General features: G+C 43.1%; 1 protein-coding gene, 1 non-coding gene and 1 pseudogene across 2 annotated transcripts; 1 reads left to right on the top strand and 2 right to left on the bottom strand.

The window, feature by feature from the left end:
• Window positions 1-8369: 8369 nt before the first annotated feature.
• LOC112341858 lies at window positions 8370-8950 on the bottom strand. The gene is made up of 2 exons (XM_024662707.1): window positions 8841-8950; window positions 8370-8789 (listed from the first exon to the last, which is right to left on the bottom strand). Exons 1-2 carry the CDS (start codon window positions 8856-8858, stop codon window positions 8469-8471), a joined length of 339 nt encoding a protein of 112 aa, XP_024518475.1. The 5' UTR covers window positions 8859-8950; the 3' UTR covers window positions 8370-8468.
• Window positions 8951-10397: 1447 nt separating this feature from the next.
• Window positions 10398-10470, bottom strand: TRNAC-ACA. Its single transcript has one exon. It is a non-coding gene; the product is annotated as a tRNA-Cys (tRNA).
• Window positions 10471-12411: 1941 nt separating this feature from the next.
• LOC9661863 lies at window positions 12412-14070 on the top strand (annotated as a pseudogene).
• The last annotated feature ends 119 nt before the right edge of the window (window positions 14071-14189 follow it).

Below are 14189 nucleotides of genomic sequence, written 5' to 3'. Positions count from 1 at the left end.
CAACTTCTGAGCATACAGCTCAAGGAGCGAAGGGACAAGAGCCTGGAGCAACTTGAAATAGTCCTAGAGCAACAAGCATCCCAATGCCAGAACCAGCATGCAAAACAAAGCCAAACAAAGTCTAGTGCTCTTTCAGCATACTGGTGGCCTAACGCAATGACATGGGTACTCCACTAGCTAGCATGGTGTAGAACTTGGGCTTAAACCCAAGCTGGACACAGAACAAGGACAGCCACGTAAGCAGGAGCTAAACTATGCCTTAGGTTGGTCGGCCATGCCCGACCTGCCCACTATCCCTACTATACATTTGGAACGTTCGGCCGTTGCTGACAAGGAAATGACCAACGGAGTTAGCCACCCTTACTACTCTGGATGTCACCCAACTTACAAAAGTGTGATATGCCCCTGCCTGCAAGGACATAGAGAGAGAAGCTAGAGGCCCCAACCCTCTTGAGCAAAGAAACCAAACCCGTCGGTAAGGTTTAGATAAAATACTATAAATAGGCAGTTAGAGTTGTTTACACGATCATGCCCTTTTGAACAGAATAAGGAACATCGACAGAGAGGCGGGTGATGTGACCAGTCGACAGTAGCTACCCCATAACTAGAGATTTCACCATGCACACGAAGTGTCGAAGCCAGTTTGCCTATACTGACCCAAGTTTAAAGATCAATAAATGGACAATATCAAATTCATAGACAATGATATCTTAGAGTCCTAAGTATCAGTGATGAAATCTTATATTAGAACACAAAAGTATTCCAAGTAAGTTATCATTCAATAAACTAGTAGTAGAGTGCAGAAACCACCAAGATCATCATGTTTGGAAACATATGATTTACTATCTAACAAAACTTAATAGCAAGTGTATCATTGAAAAAACTCAATGATAAAGCTTAACTACCAAAGATTGTAAAAAGTATGCCAAACAACTTACAAAAGATAACTCAAAGAACACAAAGTATCATTGACTGACAAGCAAGATGTTCGTGAATGTATCACCCGAAGGACAAATTTATCAAATCTAACTCGAACAACAATCAACAGAATAAAATGAATGCGGTAAGACCAACAAACATCCATTTATGCCAACTATCACACCAGCTAATCTGACTAGATCCCGATCAACAATACGAAGGAACTAAAGTTCCTTAAGCAAGTGTTAGCAACATCCTATTAATGTCTCAAACCCAAAAGGCCAATCTGTAAGCGATTAATTTTTCCATTCTACTTTAATCACTTAACTATACCTCCCACCACTTGGAGGAGTCTCATTCACAACCTCCATAAGTCCAATTCAGGACTTGGGGCTTGTTCGCCCCGAGAATGGCATCCATGCCACTCAACCTTTGCACTTGGTCCAAGTGCTCCACGTGTCCGATCCCATGATTGACACCCCAAGGTACCACCAACATATCAGCCAGTTACGCTAGGCCATGCCCATTCACCTTGGTCACATCGATGGTCCAACACCACCTGCATTGCAATCCTATCTCTCCAAGACTGGGCCATCCGTCCATGAGTGGTCATCCCAAATCCACTCCTTAGCATTCTTAGGATGCCCGCAGACATGGAGAATAGCCTTCCCCAATATCTCCTTTCTGGTCCTCACCAAGTCCCTTTCTGTCCATGGCCGTACTCACCAACACTACCACTGGATCAAGGCCCACAAGCCCGACCACTAAGTCCCACGGTCCTCTGGGACTTCCTCACCGTGTGACTGTGTCCTTGGTCACCACACCAAAGGGCTACTCCTCTTCCTTTCCATAATATGGGACTTTGGGACAACATTTCGGAACACCGTGGCCCTATGTGGGCCTCATGGGTACTCTCCCTGCCTTCCACCTTTAGGTGCTCTAGCTATGAGCTTAGAGCGAGGTTCCATTGAGCCATGCCTGGTATCCAAGTAGGTAGTGCCACCCACACTTGGACTGGGAGCATCAACCATTCGATCTCCTGGGGGAACTAGAGCTGGCTCTTGAACACTTCACCAAGCTACCCCGCTTGTCGGTCCGTATTAACTCTAGTCTTGGACTTCCCAGTGGTCAGCTCATCACCCAACACTGGGTATGGCCTTTCTAGGCCAAACTAGCCTTTCCTAGCCAAACTAGCTCCACTAGGCTCCAACCCCCACACTCTCCCTACTATACTTTTGGAACCCCCCTCTGCCCCTGGGGGATGATCGCTTTGGGCTTTCACCCAACTGCTTATATTAGTATTCGGACTCAAACTCAGACTCGGACTCAAACTCGGTCTCAGTCTTGGTCTCGGTCCCATCTCAGGTCCGTCTCGGACTCCATCTCGGACTCCATCTCGGGTCCATCTTGGATCCATCTTGGACTCCATCTTAGGCCCATCTCGGACTCCATCTCGGACTCCACCTTGGACTCCATCTCGGGTTCGTCTTGGACTCCATCTTGGACTCCACCTCGGGTCCCTCTCGGACTCCATCTCAAACTCCATGTCGGACTCCACCTCATACTCCACCTTGGACTCCATCTCAGGTTCGTCTCGGACTCCACCTTAGACTCCATCTCGGGTTCATCTCAGATCCATCTCAAACTCCATCTCAGCTCCATCTCGGATCCATCTCGGATTCCTCCACGTGTCATGTTTTGGTCCTCTTATGTCCCTTTCCAAGAGACTCACTCATTGCTTGCTTCGTGCTTGTTCCTTGAGCACTTTGTTGGGAGTTCCACTCCCGCTCTTGACCTTTCAAGTCGGAGTTTTTTAGTTCAAACGTGTTACACTCGTTTGGCTTTCGCTTCGGCCACTACCGCGTGGCACCCTTTCGGCTCCACCTTGGGGCCTAGGGATTTTATATCTCACACAATCCAGAGCAAACCACAAAAAACATGTGGTACTGCAAAAAGCTATAAGCCATCAAAAAAAACAACTAACTATTATGAAATAACATCAATCATCCCATCAATAAAGAGATGCATAATCATTATCGAAGAAAGAATCTACCATTCGAAGAACAACAAATCAGTCTATATCAACAATAATCAAGTAAAACCTTTTGACAAGGATAATCAACCATTCTAGATGATAGTTAATCATCATCAATGATTGCTAGATGCAAAAACCAACTTCAACATTGAAGTTAATGAGCCAAAATGCCTTCCCTAACAACTTCTAACAAATGGACCACAAACATGAAAACTCAAGGAACCAAAAGCTCAAAAAAGTCTATAGCCAAGTCTTGTTTAATAATGATCACAACTCTTGCATGAACTAATTTTAATGCTAAAGAAGAAATTATGGTACAACCCACAATATCCTCCTCAACACATCCATAAGCCAAACTTTATAATGCCAAAGCTAATGAAGAGCATATCTGTATCAATCTAAAAGCCAAACACAATGGAGTTATGCTTAACAAGTGATCACTAAATGATCCTCCATGAATCCATCTAAAGCAAGATGTAAGTCACTTCATAACAAGTACAAGAAGAATCATCAATGATCGATATATTCTAACTCAAATCCAATAAGGATTCAAACATTCCAATATCGATCACTAACTCATCCGCTTGTAGAGTTAGCATAGTCCACGACTAAATCACTTTTCAAGGAAAAGCCAAAGCTCAACCCCTACTAAATAATCTCATCTAAAACACAACTAACTCAAACTTGCCACTCAGCTCGTTTGAATGTCAATAAAGTTGCTAACTAGTAAATGCACGAATGCCAATAATACAAAGCGATAGCCAAATCATCAACACTATCTTCATCGAGACTAATGAAACCTGACATCAATCTTAAAGAGAGACATTTCATTTCATTTGATTCTCAACATTAATAATGTCAATGATAAGGCATCACTTCAATGCTATCGACACTAAAACAAGGTTAGAAGAAAGCAAGAGTGAATCACCACTCAAAACTCTCTAGTAACTAAGCTAACCAAAGTCGAAGATACTTTAGTCAGTATCTGAGATTAATCCTTCAGCAAAACTCAGTTACAGATAACACTTTCTTAAGGAGTGAATCACCACATCCAAGTCTCCATGAAATCCAACACTATAAACTAAACACAACCAAATGATATCAACAGAGGAATCGATATGCCAACATAGAAAAACTATGTAATGCTAACAATATGATCCTCCACAACACCATCCAGTAAAGTAAACCATCACTGCTAAATCATCATCAAGCGAAGCAAGTGTCAAACAGTCCTTGACAAAGTTTACAAGCAATCACTAGTTGTAAAGCAACCAACAATCACTCTTCAACTTGTCTTCATAAGACCCAAACACTAAACTTAAGTCATATACTTGGCCAACATAAACGTAATACCTTAGGTACAAAATAAAGGTTCATGGACAAGCATAAACTAAATGACCACTCAAATCCAATTCAACTTAAATAAGCTCACTAATACATTTAGCCAACAGCTCTGAGCATGCCTTGAAGAGGCTAGTTATGCATGATCAATACTCAGTCGAAACTAAAGTGAAAACCATAAGATGGACTCATATTAGTACACAACCTCCTCATAAACAAAGCTATAGTATAAGTACCAACATCTTAAACTCAAACAACTAAGTTGGATATCACCATCCTCAGTCAAGGTGTAGGGCTACCAAGACTAAGTCAAAATCTATAAGAGCTCACTACTTTCATAGAGTTTAATGAAATGCAAGGTGCAACTTGCCACCAAACACAATGCTATAAAAGAAAGGCTCAAAGGTCACCCTTCTTAGAAAAGCACATGGCCATTTTTTTACACCAACTCCAGGGTTTTTAAATTGAGGGCTTAGGCAATTGAGAAGTCTATCCAACTCAATTGCCTTAGCCCCAAAAATCAGCATCCCTTTCGAGTTGCATCATACAAACTACCTATTAAAGTTTAAGCCAACTGAAGTCAACTCTAACCCTTTCACTAGTTTGTACTAGCTTACGAAAACGAAATGGTTTTCAAGCAAAATGATCAACAGATCAGCCCCTTCTCCCACATTACTAGGGTTTCAGAGAGTTCACACAAAAGATTTTAAGCAACAATTGAGTGATGATAGATTGGTGTTGAGGGGCTTCCTCTTCAATAATAGCAAATCTTTGTTTAGAAAACTTATTGATGTTAGAATAATAGACTCATCATAAATATAAAAAAAGAGCAAAGAAGGGAAAGAAGCTTGAGAAAAATTGTCATCATCAACTATAAAACTCTTTAAATAATGAACAACCTCAAAGTCATATATAATCTAAAGTGAGCCTACTAACCAACTTAATTGTTCCACTTCAATAATGAAGTGAATACAGTATGATCACCATGTCCAAGAACTATGTAAGTATGTATAAAACTTATTAAAATCCCAAATTGCTACTTCTTTGTCATAGAGTAATCCACCTCTGCTAGTTGCAATATACAACTGATATACACTATAGGATGATATTGACTAGGCACACTCATTCTCTCTTGTATCAATAAGGGTTTTTGGGGTAATCAAAGATGCATATTTATGTATTCCATACACTCACAAAACTATAAAGGTTATATTTTTCTAAAATTATAATATATAACAACTATATTTTATAGTAAATAATATTCAGATAAACAAGAGAAACTAAACATTTTTGCAATCCAATAAACAATAAATTATTTTTTATTTTAGAAAATAATTATATTTATAGACAATAGTTTTGGTGTTCTTTGTTGTAAGAAATAATGCAAGCACTTCAAGCCAATAATGCTTCTACTAGAAATACTTGTAAAGTCTTTTCTACAATTAGAATAAAAAAATTTAAAACCTAAAATATTTTACTAGAGATACTATTAAAGTCTTAAAACATTATTTATTTTAGCAGAGATACTCAGATAATATTAAAAATTATAAATTAAGTAGTATAATTGCCAAAAACAAATATCCCTATATGAAAACTTTGCTGCATGCAGAAATGCTTGGTTGATTTATATACATACATATACATATACATATATATATACATATACATATACATATATATATACATATACATATATATATATAGATAGATACATACATACATACATACATACACATACACATACACATACATATACATATACATATACATACATATATATATAGATAGATAGATAGATATATACATACATACATACACATACACATACACATACACATACATATACATATACATATATATATATATATATATATATATATATATATATATATATATATATATATATATATATATATATATATATATATATATATACATATATATATATATATATATATATATATATATATATATATATATATATATAGACACACACACATATATATATTTTAAGGGATGGTGGATATACCTAGAATATTCTATATATGGGATTGTGAATATACCTGATACCTGATATTCAAGCCAATCTATATTTAGGTTAATCTTGTGGTATAACTTATAAATATAATTTTAAAGTTTTTTAATAAATTTTCTTGGGATTTATTCTTTCTTTATTATGTAGTGTTTCTTGTGGAGACCAAGGTTCCTGTTGAGATGATGATGCTAGCACCATCTACCTCATTCACAACTACCACTATTGTAATTCCCTACTTTAGGGTTCTTTGATGATGTTCCAATCATGTATCACTGTAGTTTCCCTGCTACATTGTCAATTGATTAAGAGTGATCCAAAGAATTTTATGTGTTGGCATTGTTCTGCAGATCTGCATAGCTCATGGTAGCAATTATAAACTCATGGATCTCATTCCCCTCTCTCAGGGATTTCGAGTTAAGTGGAAAGAACCAGGGAACCCTAATGAATGGCAAAATCAAATATATATATTTGCAAGTTGGATTTCTCCCTGAAGAACTTAGGATGCATTAGAGTTGATGCAGAAATCTTTCTCCATTTCTGAGTTGCCATGGTAAGAGTTTTGCTAAAATACCTTTCAACAGAGTATGCTATCCTGGCAGGCTGGCAGAATATGCTATGGAATGGGGTAGAACCCTAAACCATTTCCTTTTTCCATCACTTGTCTTGCTTGTGTTGTGTGGCATTTGGGCACAGGGGCAGTGTGGCAGCAGTGGCAGCCATAGGTGCTCTTCAGTTTTGGTGATGAATAAGCCCAATGGAGAATAGCCCTAGCCACAAATGCAAGCTCCAAGTGGGCCATTTTTGGTTAAGTACATTGACTAGGCCATTTCTGGTTACATTTGTCTGGGGTGTACATCCATCTGGTAACCTGGTATTAATCACGAATGCGCAATAAATCCAATTTTTCCTATGTCACCTCCTACAGTTTGGGTGTCCGGGGGTATCTGTATCATAATAATGCAATCTCAGCTAGCTCTCTCATTTGTTTTTGTCCAAAAAGTACAAAGATAGGCTTCTAAAAGAAAACAAGACTTGCACTGCCAATGTACTCAACTACATATCCAGGCTGCACATAAAACACTAGACTCTAAAGAAAGTGCTCAACCTAATCCCTTTCCATTGCCTCATGAATCTCACTATCCAGTTTGGTTGCCATCATCCCATCCTTTTTCTGTGGGGGAGCTAGACAATGGATCAATTGACACCATGAGATTTACCTGTGACTAGCCCCATATGTTGCTGTTGTGGGATCTGGAGTTTTGGCTGTGAGATACTCCTATGAGTGGGAGTCAGAACCGAGAGCATAAAACGATCATCCAATGCCCAATTGTGCACGGCCAGGAAGGTGACCGTACTCCTCTTGACCTTGGTGTTGGGCATTAGTTTGTTTTGGATGAGACCCAAAACTGCACTTTGTGTGTGTGTTCTTGCGATGCATGAGGAAGAGGCTATTGATCCTGGCATGGGTGGCTGTAAAGGGAGAGCACAACTTTACTGCTGCTCAGCTTTGCTCTGTCTATGGATGCGCTCTTGGTGAATACATTGGTGATGGATTATAGAGAGAAACTCTAGTTTTAGGATTTTTCCCATTGCTTCATACTTATCAATGTGAGAAAATCTAGCACCCGCTGCCATGAAGTCAAATAGCTATAACATGCTGTTCTGCTGTAGGATGGGCACCTAAGGCTGGACTTCTTCAGTGATATCATTATCCTTGTCAGATCTCATCTTCTTTTGGGCGATCCATAACTCAGGCACTGGATCAGCTTTGCCAAGACTGCCAGCTTGATTGGATCTCAGCAGAACCCATACCCTGTCGAGATGTCAGTCTTGATCAGCTGACGTGGCATGTCCACGTGGCATGTCCACATCGGAACTCAATGAACGAGCTCATGAGTGTTATGTCCATCCCTTTTTACACCACAACATGGTATCGGATTCCGGGGACGATCCTGGTTGGCTGATTTGACGTTGCTGTCATGGCCGCTTCAACACCACCACCACCTCCGCCGCCCCCACCACCACCGCCGCTGCCGCTGCCGCCGCCGCTGCCACCGGTTGCTGCTCAAGTTCTCGTGGCTTCCACCGAGAAGGTGGAGAAATTCAGTGGCACGAATTTCTTCACATGGGCGACAAGAATCAGGCTGATCCTCTCTGCGAAACGAGCGTGGAACATCGTTGATGGGACTGAGCCTCGTCCCGCTGAGCAGACGCTACAATCAGATTGGGATTTTTGCCATCACCGTCATTGGCTTGGGATTGAGCGATGAATTCTTGCCGCTGATTGATCTCACCAAGACCGCTGCTGAAATCTGGACGTCGCTTCGCACGATCTTCGTGGCCCAAGCCGCAAATTCTTCCATGCTGCTGAATCAACAATTCTTGGCGCTTCACATGGAAACGGGTGAAACCATTGCTGTGTACGTTGACGACTGCATTCTCGGTGCAAAAACCCGCCACCTGCTGGACGAGATGAAAAAGAAGCTGAGTGAAGAATTTGAGATGTCTGACCTGGGCGAGCTTCGCCATTTCCTTGGCATCCAAATTATACGCAATCGAGGAGCACGCACCTTGAGTTTGACACAAGCTCACTATGCAAGGGAGATCTTGGAACGCTTCAATATGCTGGACTGCTCTTCCGTGGCCACACCTCTTGAGGTCAATCACAAACTCAGCCGTGACATGGCCCCTGTCACAGAGGAAGAACGCGAGTACATGGCCACGGTGCCATATCGTCAAGCTGTGGGAAGTCTTGTTTATTTGATGCTGGGCACACGACCAGATCTCGCCTATGCTGTTGGGATGGTCTCCCAGTTCCTCGAGAACCCCGGACCTGGACATTGGCAAGCTGTGAAGCGGATTTTCCGCTACGTTCGAGGTACCTTGCATTTGCAGCTTCACTATGGCGCTGCTGTGTCACAGGAACTTCATGGGTACTCGGATGCGGACTGGGCGGGCGACCAGGACTCAAGGCGCTCTACCTCCGGGTATACGTTCTTGCTCCATGGGGCTGCTGTGTCCTGGAGCAGTAAGCGCCAGCCGCTGGTGGCTCTGTCCTCGACAGAGGCAGAGTACATTGCCCTAACCGCTGCCAGCAAAGAAGCGATTTGGTTGACCCAGTTCTGCCGTGACCTGCCCCAGATTCCTGCTTGCACCGGCCCTATGGTGCTGTTCTCGGACAACCAAAGTGCTCTTGCACTGGCCGCCAATCCGCGCTTCCATTCTCGGACGAAACACATCGAGATTCGTTTCCACTACGTGCGGGAACAAGTCCAAAATGGAAAGTTGTTGCTGGAATATTGCCCCACCGAGGCAATGGTGGCTGATATACTCACGAAGGCTTTGGCTCGAGACTCCTTTGAACGCCATCGCGCTGCACTGGGAGTCTGCTCTCCATCTGTTTCGGCTGAGTGGGAGGGGTAGTCCATCCTCTCAGCTGATCGAGCCAGAGTGGGAGTGTCGAGATGTCAGTCTCGATCAGCTGACGTGGCATGTCCACGTGGTCATGAGTCATGTCCCTTGAGTCATGTAAAAAGAGTCGGAACTCAATGAACGAGCTCATGAGTGTTATGTCCATCCCTTTTTACACCACAACATACCCCTCAGATCCAGTGGCTCGTGAGAGATGCTCGTAATCTCTTGGTAAATCATCCACTTTGTAAGTCTGAGTTCACCTTCCATCATGGACTTTAGCATCACCAAAGTGTGAGGAAATGCCATTCCAGCCATCAAAGCTTCTACTTTGGCTGCTTGTCCCAGAGATCGACCAGGTGCTATTTTGTAGTCTACACGTAGAGATCCAAATCTCTGGCAGGCCTTTCGCAAAGGATGAAATGTACAAGATTGACAAGATAGATTGTGTGTTTTTAAGGATGACTTAGTGGTTGATGAAACAGATTACCCTATTATGGTTCTGCTCGAGAGGTAAACTCCCCCTAGCTACCCCAATTATCCAAGCTCGAGTATTATGGTTAGACAAGCTACCCCAAGCTTGAAGCCATTAAGCATGTCTCATCTTCCTCGACAGATTTTGCTCAGATGCATGTATGGCAAAAGAGATACTGGGTTCGACCTCACTGGGGATCAAACCCAGAATCTCTGGTTCTGTAGACCAGCACCTAATCCATTGGGCCATGAGGTCATTTGAACATCAATCTTGTCCATTTACATGGTGTCCAACAGTTTCCAAACATCGTACCAAGCAGTGCATCAAGTTGGACCAGCACAAATTGCTTGGATCCTCCACAGCAATTTGGGGAAGATAATTACTTTTGAGGCAAGGCTTTCGGAAGTGTTCTCTCTCACACAAGAGTTTGAAATTGGCGGGAATTGGAGGATATTCCTGGTTCATGGTTAGGGTTTAGGGCTATGGCGTGCACCAAGCCTACGCTTGTGCTAGACATTGACAACACGCTAGTGTATGGAAGGGCGACCAAACGGCCGGGGCTGGATGAATTCCTGGCCAGAGTAAGCAAGCTCTACGAGATCGTCATCTTCACGTCCAGCAACCAGGAGCGCGCGGATCGGATCATCGACCACATTCTCAAAGTGAGCATCGCACGCCGGTTCTATTGCAATTCCTGCGTCCGGGGCACCAAGCCCCTGGTGATTCTGGGGCAGGATTTGACGAGAGTGGTGGCCATAGATGACAACCCACTGACGTTTGCGAGCAATGAGGAGAATGGCTTGGCGATCGTGCCTTTTTCGGAGTGGAGCATGGAGGAGGAAGAGCGCGAGAGGCATTTGATCAAGCTGCTGCCGCTGCTGGAAGGGATCGCGGGGCTGGAGGATTTGAGGCCGTCGCTCAAGCAGTGGAAGGAAGGAAAGTTCCAAGGAGATATAATTCCCTTGCTTGATGGAAACAACCACGACGTAAACAAAGACTACATAAATCGATCTTGTATCCCTTGACAACCACGATGTAAGAAAAACTACACACCTGCAATTATACTTTCTGGAGCTTACTTGAATCTCATATGCTCTTGTTAGATTTGCTATGCTTTTTTAATCTACTTAAGACAATGTAGTCAAAGAGCTAGTTGAGATTAAAACGTTTATGACTTTCACTGATCGTTCTTGATCTCCTAAAACAAGAGTACTTTCAGTAACATGTTCGAGTTTGATCGGATTCGTCAACTTAAACATTGTTATACTATTGTTTCTTTGAAATCGTGCAGTGCAAATAGGACATGACGTTTTGTCTGTGATGTACTTCTTCCACCCCGAGCGAAAAAACAAACAAGGCCTCTGTGAATGGAATCTACCATCAAGCTTCAAAGTTTCAGATTATAACTTGAAGGAGCATAGGCTAAGTTTTGAAGCTTCTGCAATTGCCCAGACCCAGACTGTCTGATTCTTTTTCTCTCATTCATGGAACTCACTGACTGGACCCCCACCCAAAAAACTGCACAGCTGCATTGCAAAGAGGAGAGTTTCTTGGGAGGAAGCCCAGAGGGTTTTTTTTGGGAAAATGGAAGACAATTACTGACATCCCCATGTGGTTGCATTGTGGCAGTCAAGTGAACAGGTACCCCACATGGGCCAACATGGCCTCTCTCTTTTTTTTCCACTTTTTATAAAACTTCAAAAAAACCAAAAGAGAAAAGGAAGAAATTTCTTTTTTGACAGGAGAAATGTTCCTGATGGTGATGTGTGGATGAATAGATGGCATTGCAGCAGGGATGATTGGAGCTCTGCACAGCTGATCCAAAGATCTTCTTGTTCCTCAGTAGTTATTAGTTGAGATGGATGGCGAGTCACTTTCTTGCTGCATGGAAACAGTTTTGAGATTATGCCCAGTTGATCATGGGGCCAAGAAAGTTTTCAAAGACAAATGTGCTAGAGGACAATTGTCAATGTAGCAAAATGGCATCAAAGATGGCTTGCAGTTGAACAGCTTGGTGTTACATGGGTGTCAGCGACTTGAAAAGAGGGAAGGCGGGACCTTGGATACTGTAGCATCATGTGCTGACACACATCCCCAAACCAAACACCCAAGAAGAAAACCAAATAAACTAGCTCAGCAAGTTTGACAAAATCTGTGGTTGTTTAGCCCAGTCTTATATAAGCCTCACACATTTGCAGCAGTCCCTTCATTCATTCATTCGTTTGTTTGTGGAGGAGCAGCCTCCCTGTAGCTAAAGCTAGTTTTAAACGAGTGACCTTTCCAGTTTCCATGGCCAGCCTTTCTGCCTCTTTCAAGATCTTCATGGCACTCTTGCTAAGCAGAGTAGTCCATGGTGGTGGCTATGGAAGTGGTTGGACTGATGCCCATGCGACCTTTTATGGTGGATCCAATGCAGCAGGCACAATGGGTAAAAATCTTCAAATCCTTTCCCTCCAACATTTTAACATATTGGGTTTCTATTTGTTCCAGGTGGTGCCTGTGGCTATGGAAACTTGGTGAGTGCTGGATATGGCACCAACACAGCAGCATTGAGCACTGCTCTGTTTCAAGATGGGCTGAGCTGCGGAGCCTGCTTTGAAGTCAAGTGTGCAAGTGGCAGTGATCCCAAGTGGTGCCTCCCAGGCTCTGTGGTTGTCACAGCCACAAACTTCTGCCCTCCAAGTTCCCAACCCAGCAACGATGGGGGCTGGTGCAACTCCCCCCTCCAGCACTTTGACATGGCCCAGCCTGCATTTCTCAAGATTGCACAATACTCTGCTGGGATTGTCCCCATCTCCTACAGAAGGTAGAAATCCAGTCACCTCTGTTCCCATTTTGAGTATGTCGTCTGAACTTTGACACCCCATCCCCCTCACTGTCCGACATCTTGTCCCCTGTTCTTTCAGAGCGTTTCCTGGAGTTTTTCTGAGACCCACCTTCACTTTCTGTCTGAACTCGGGAGCTGCTCACGTTTGGTGTCCAGAAAGCTTTTCTACCTTACTGTTTCTCTTGCCAGTCTCTTTAGAGTTTAGATTCTTTCAAACTGACTTGACTTCATCCATCTTCCTCTCTCTTGGATCTCTTCTTTTTCCAAACTAAGAAAAGTTTCCTGGTTTTCTTGCAGAGTCTCTTGCTCTAGGAGTGGTGGCATCCGATTCACCATGAACGGCCACGCCTACTTCAACCTGGTGCTAATCACCAACGTTGGCGGTGCCGGGGACGTGCACGCCGTCTCCATCAAAGGCTCGGGCACCGACTGGATCCCCATGAGCCGCAACTGGGGCCAAAACTGGCAGAGCAACGCTCTCCTGGGCGGCCAGGCCCTCTCCTTCAAGGTCACAACCAGCGATGGCAAAACCACCATCGCCTACAACGTCGCCGGGGCAAACTGGGCGTATGGGCAGACGTTCGAGGGCGAGCAGTTCTAGTTTGCGGGTCAACTCTCGTGGTTCTCATGACATTGCGCGGCTCATGGAGTGGTTCTTTTGATTCTTTCGTAGTTTCTAAGATCAGGTGGGATAGGAAAGGTGGTAGAGTTCATGGCGAGGAGCGATTCTAGGGAGAGTTTCTCTTGACAACAGGATTGATGGGCGATTGAGTTTGCCATTGATTGGTTGGATTTCACAGCATGCAAGAGCTTTGCAAATGTGGAGCCTGCTGCTGCTAATGAGTTTTTAAAAGTTTAGGAGCAACGATCCGACGATTGAAGAAGATGGCCGTTTTGTACATATGAAAAAAATAAGCCCAGCTTGCGGAGGAATCTTAGAGGTGGTTTGCTTGAAAATTGCCCTCCTCAACGCACAAGCTCTTCAAAACTTGCAATAATCAAATTTGCACTTGAAAACAAGTTGTCAATGTAAATGCAGTGATCTTTTGAACTTCAAGCAAAGGTCTCTTTCCGATCTTACGTCCAAGAATAGAAAAACACTTGAAATCTTCCATATTCCTCACGGCCTTTCATCGTTTCAAACAGA

Source organism: Selaginella moellendorffii, unplaced genomic scaffold, assembly GCF_000143415.4.
Source record: "Selaginella moellendorffii unplaced genomic scaffold, v1.0 SELMOscaffold_92, whole genome shotgun sequence".
Lineage (NCBI taxonomy): Eukaryota > Viridiplantae > Streptophyta > Lycopodiopsida > Selaginellales > Selaginellaceae > Selaginella > Selaginella moellendorffii.
This window is presented reverse-complemented; position numbering and strand designations above follow the sequence as displayed.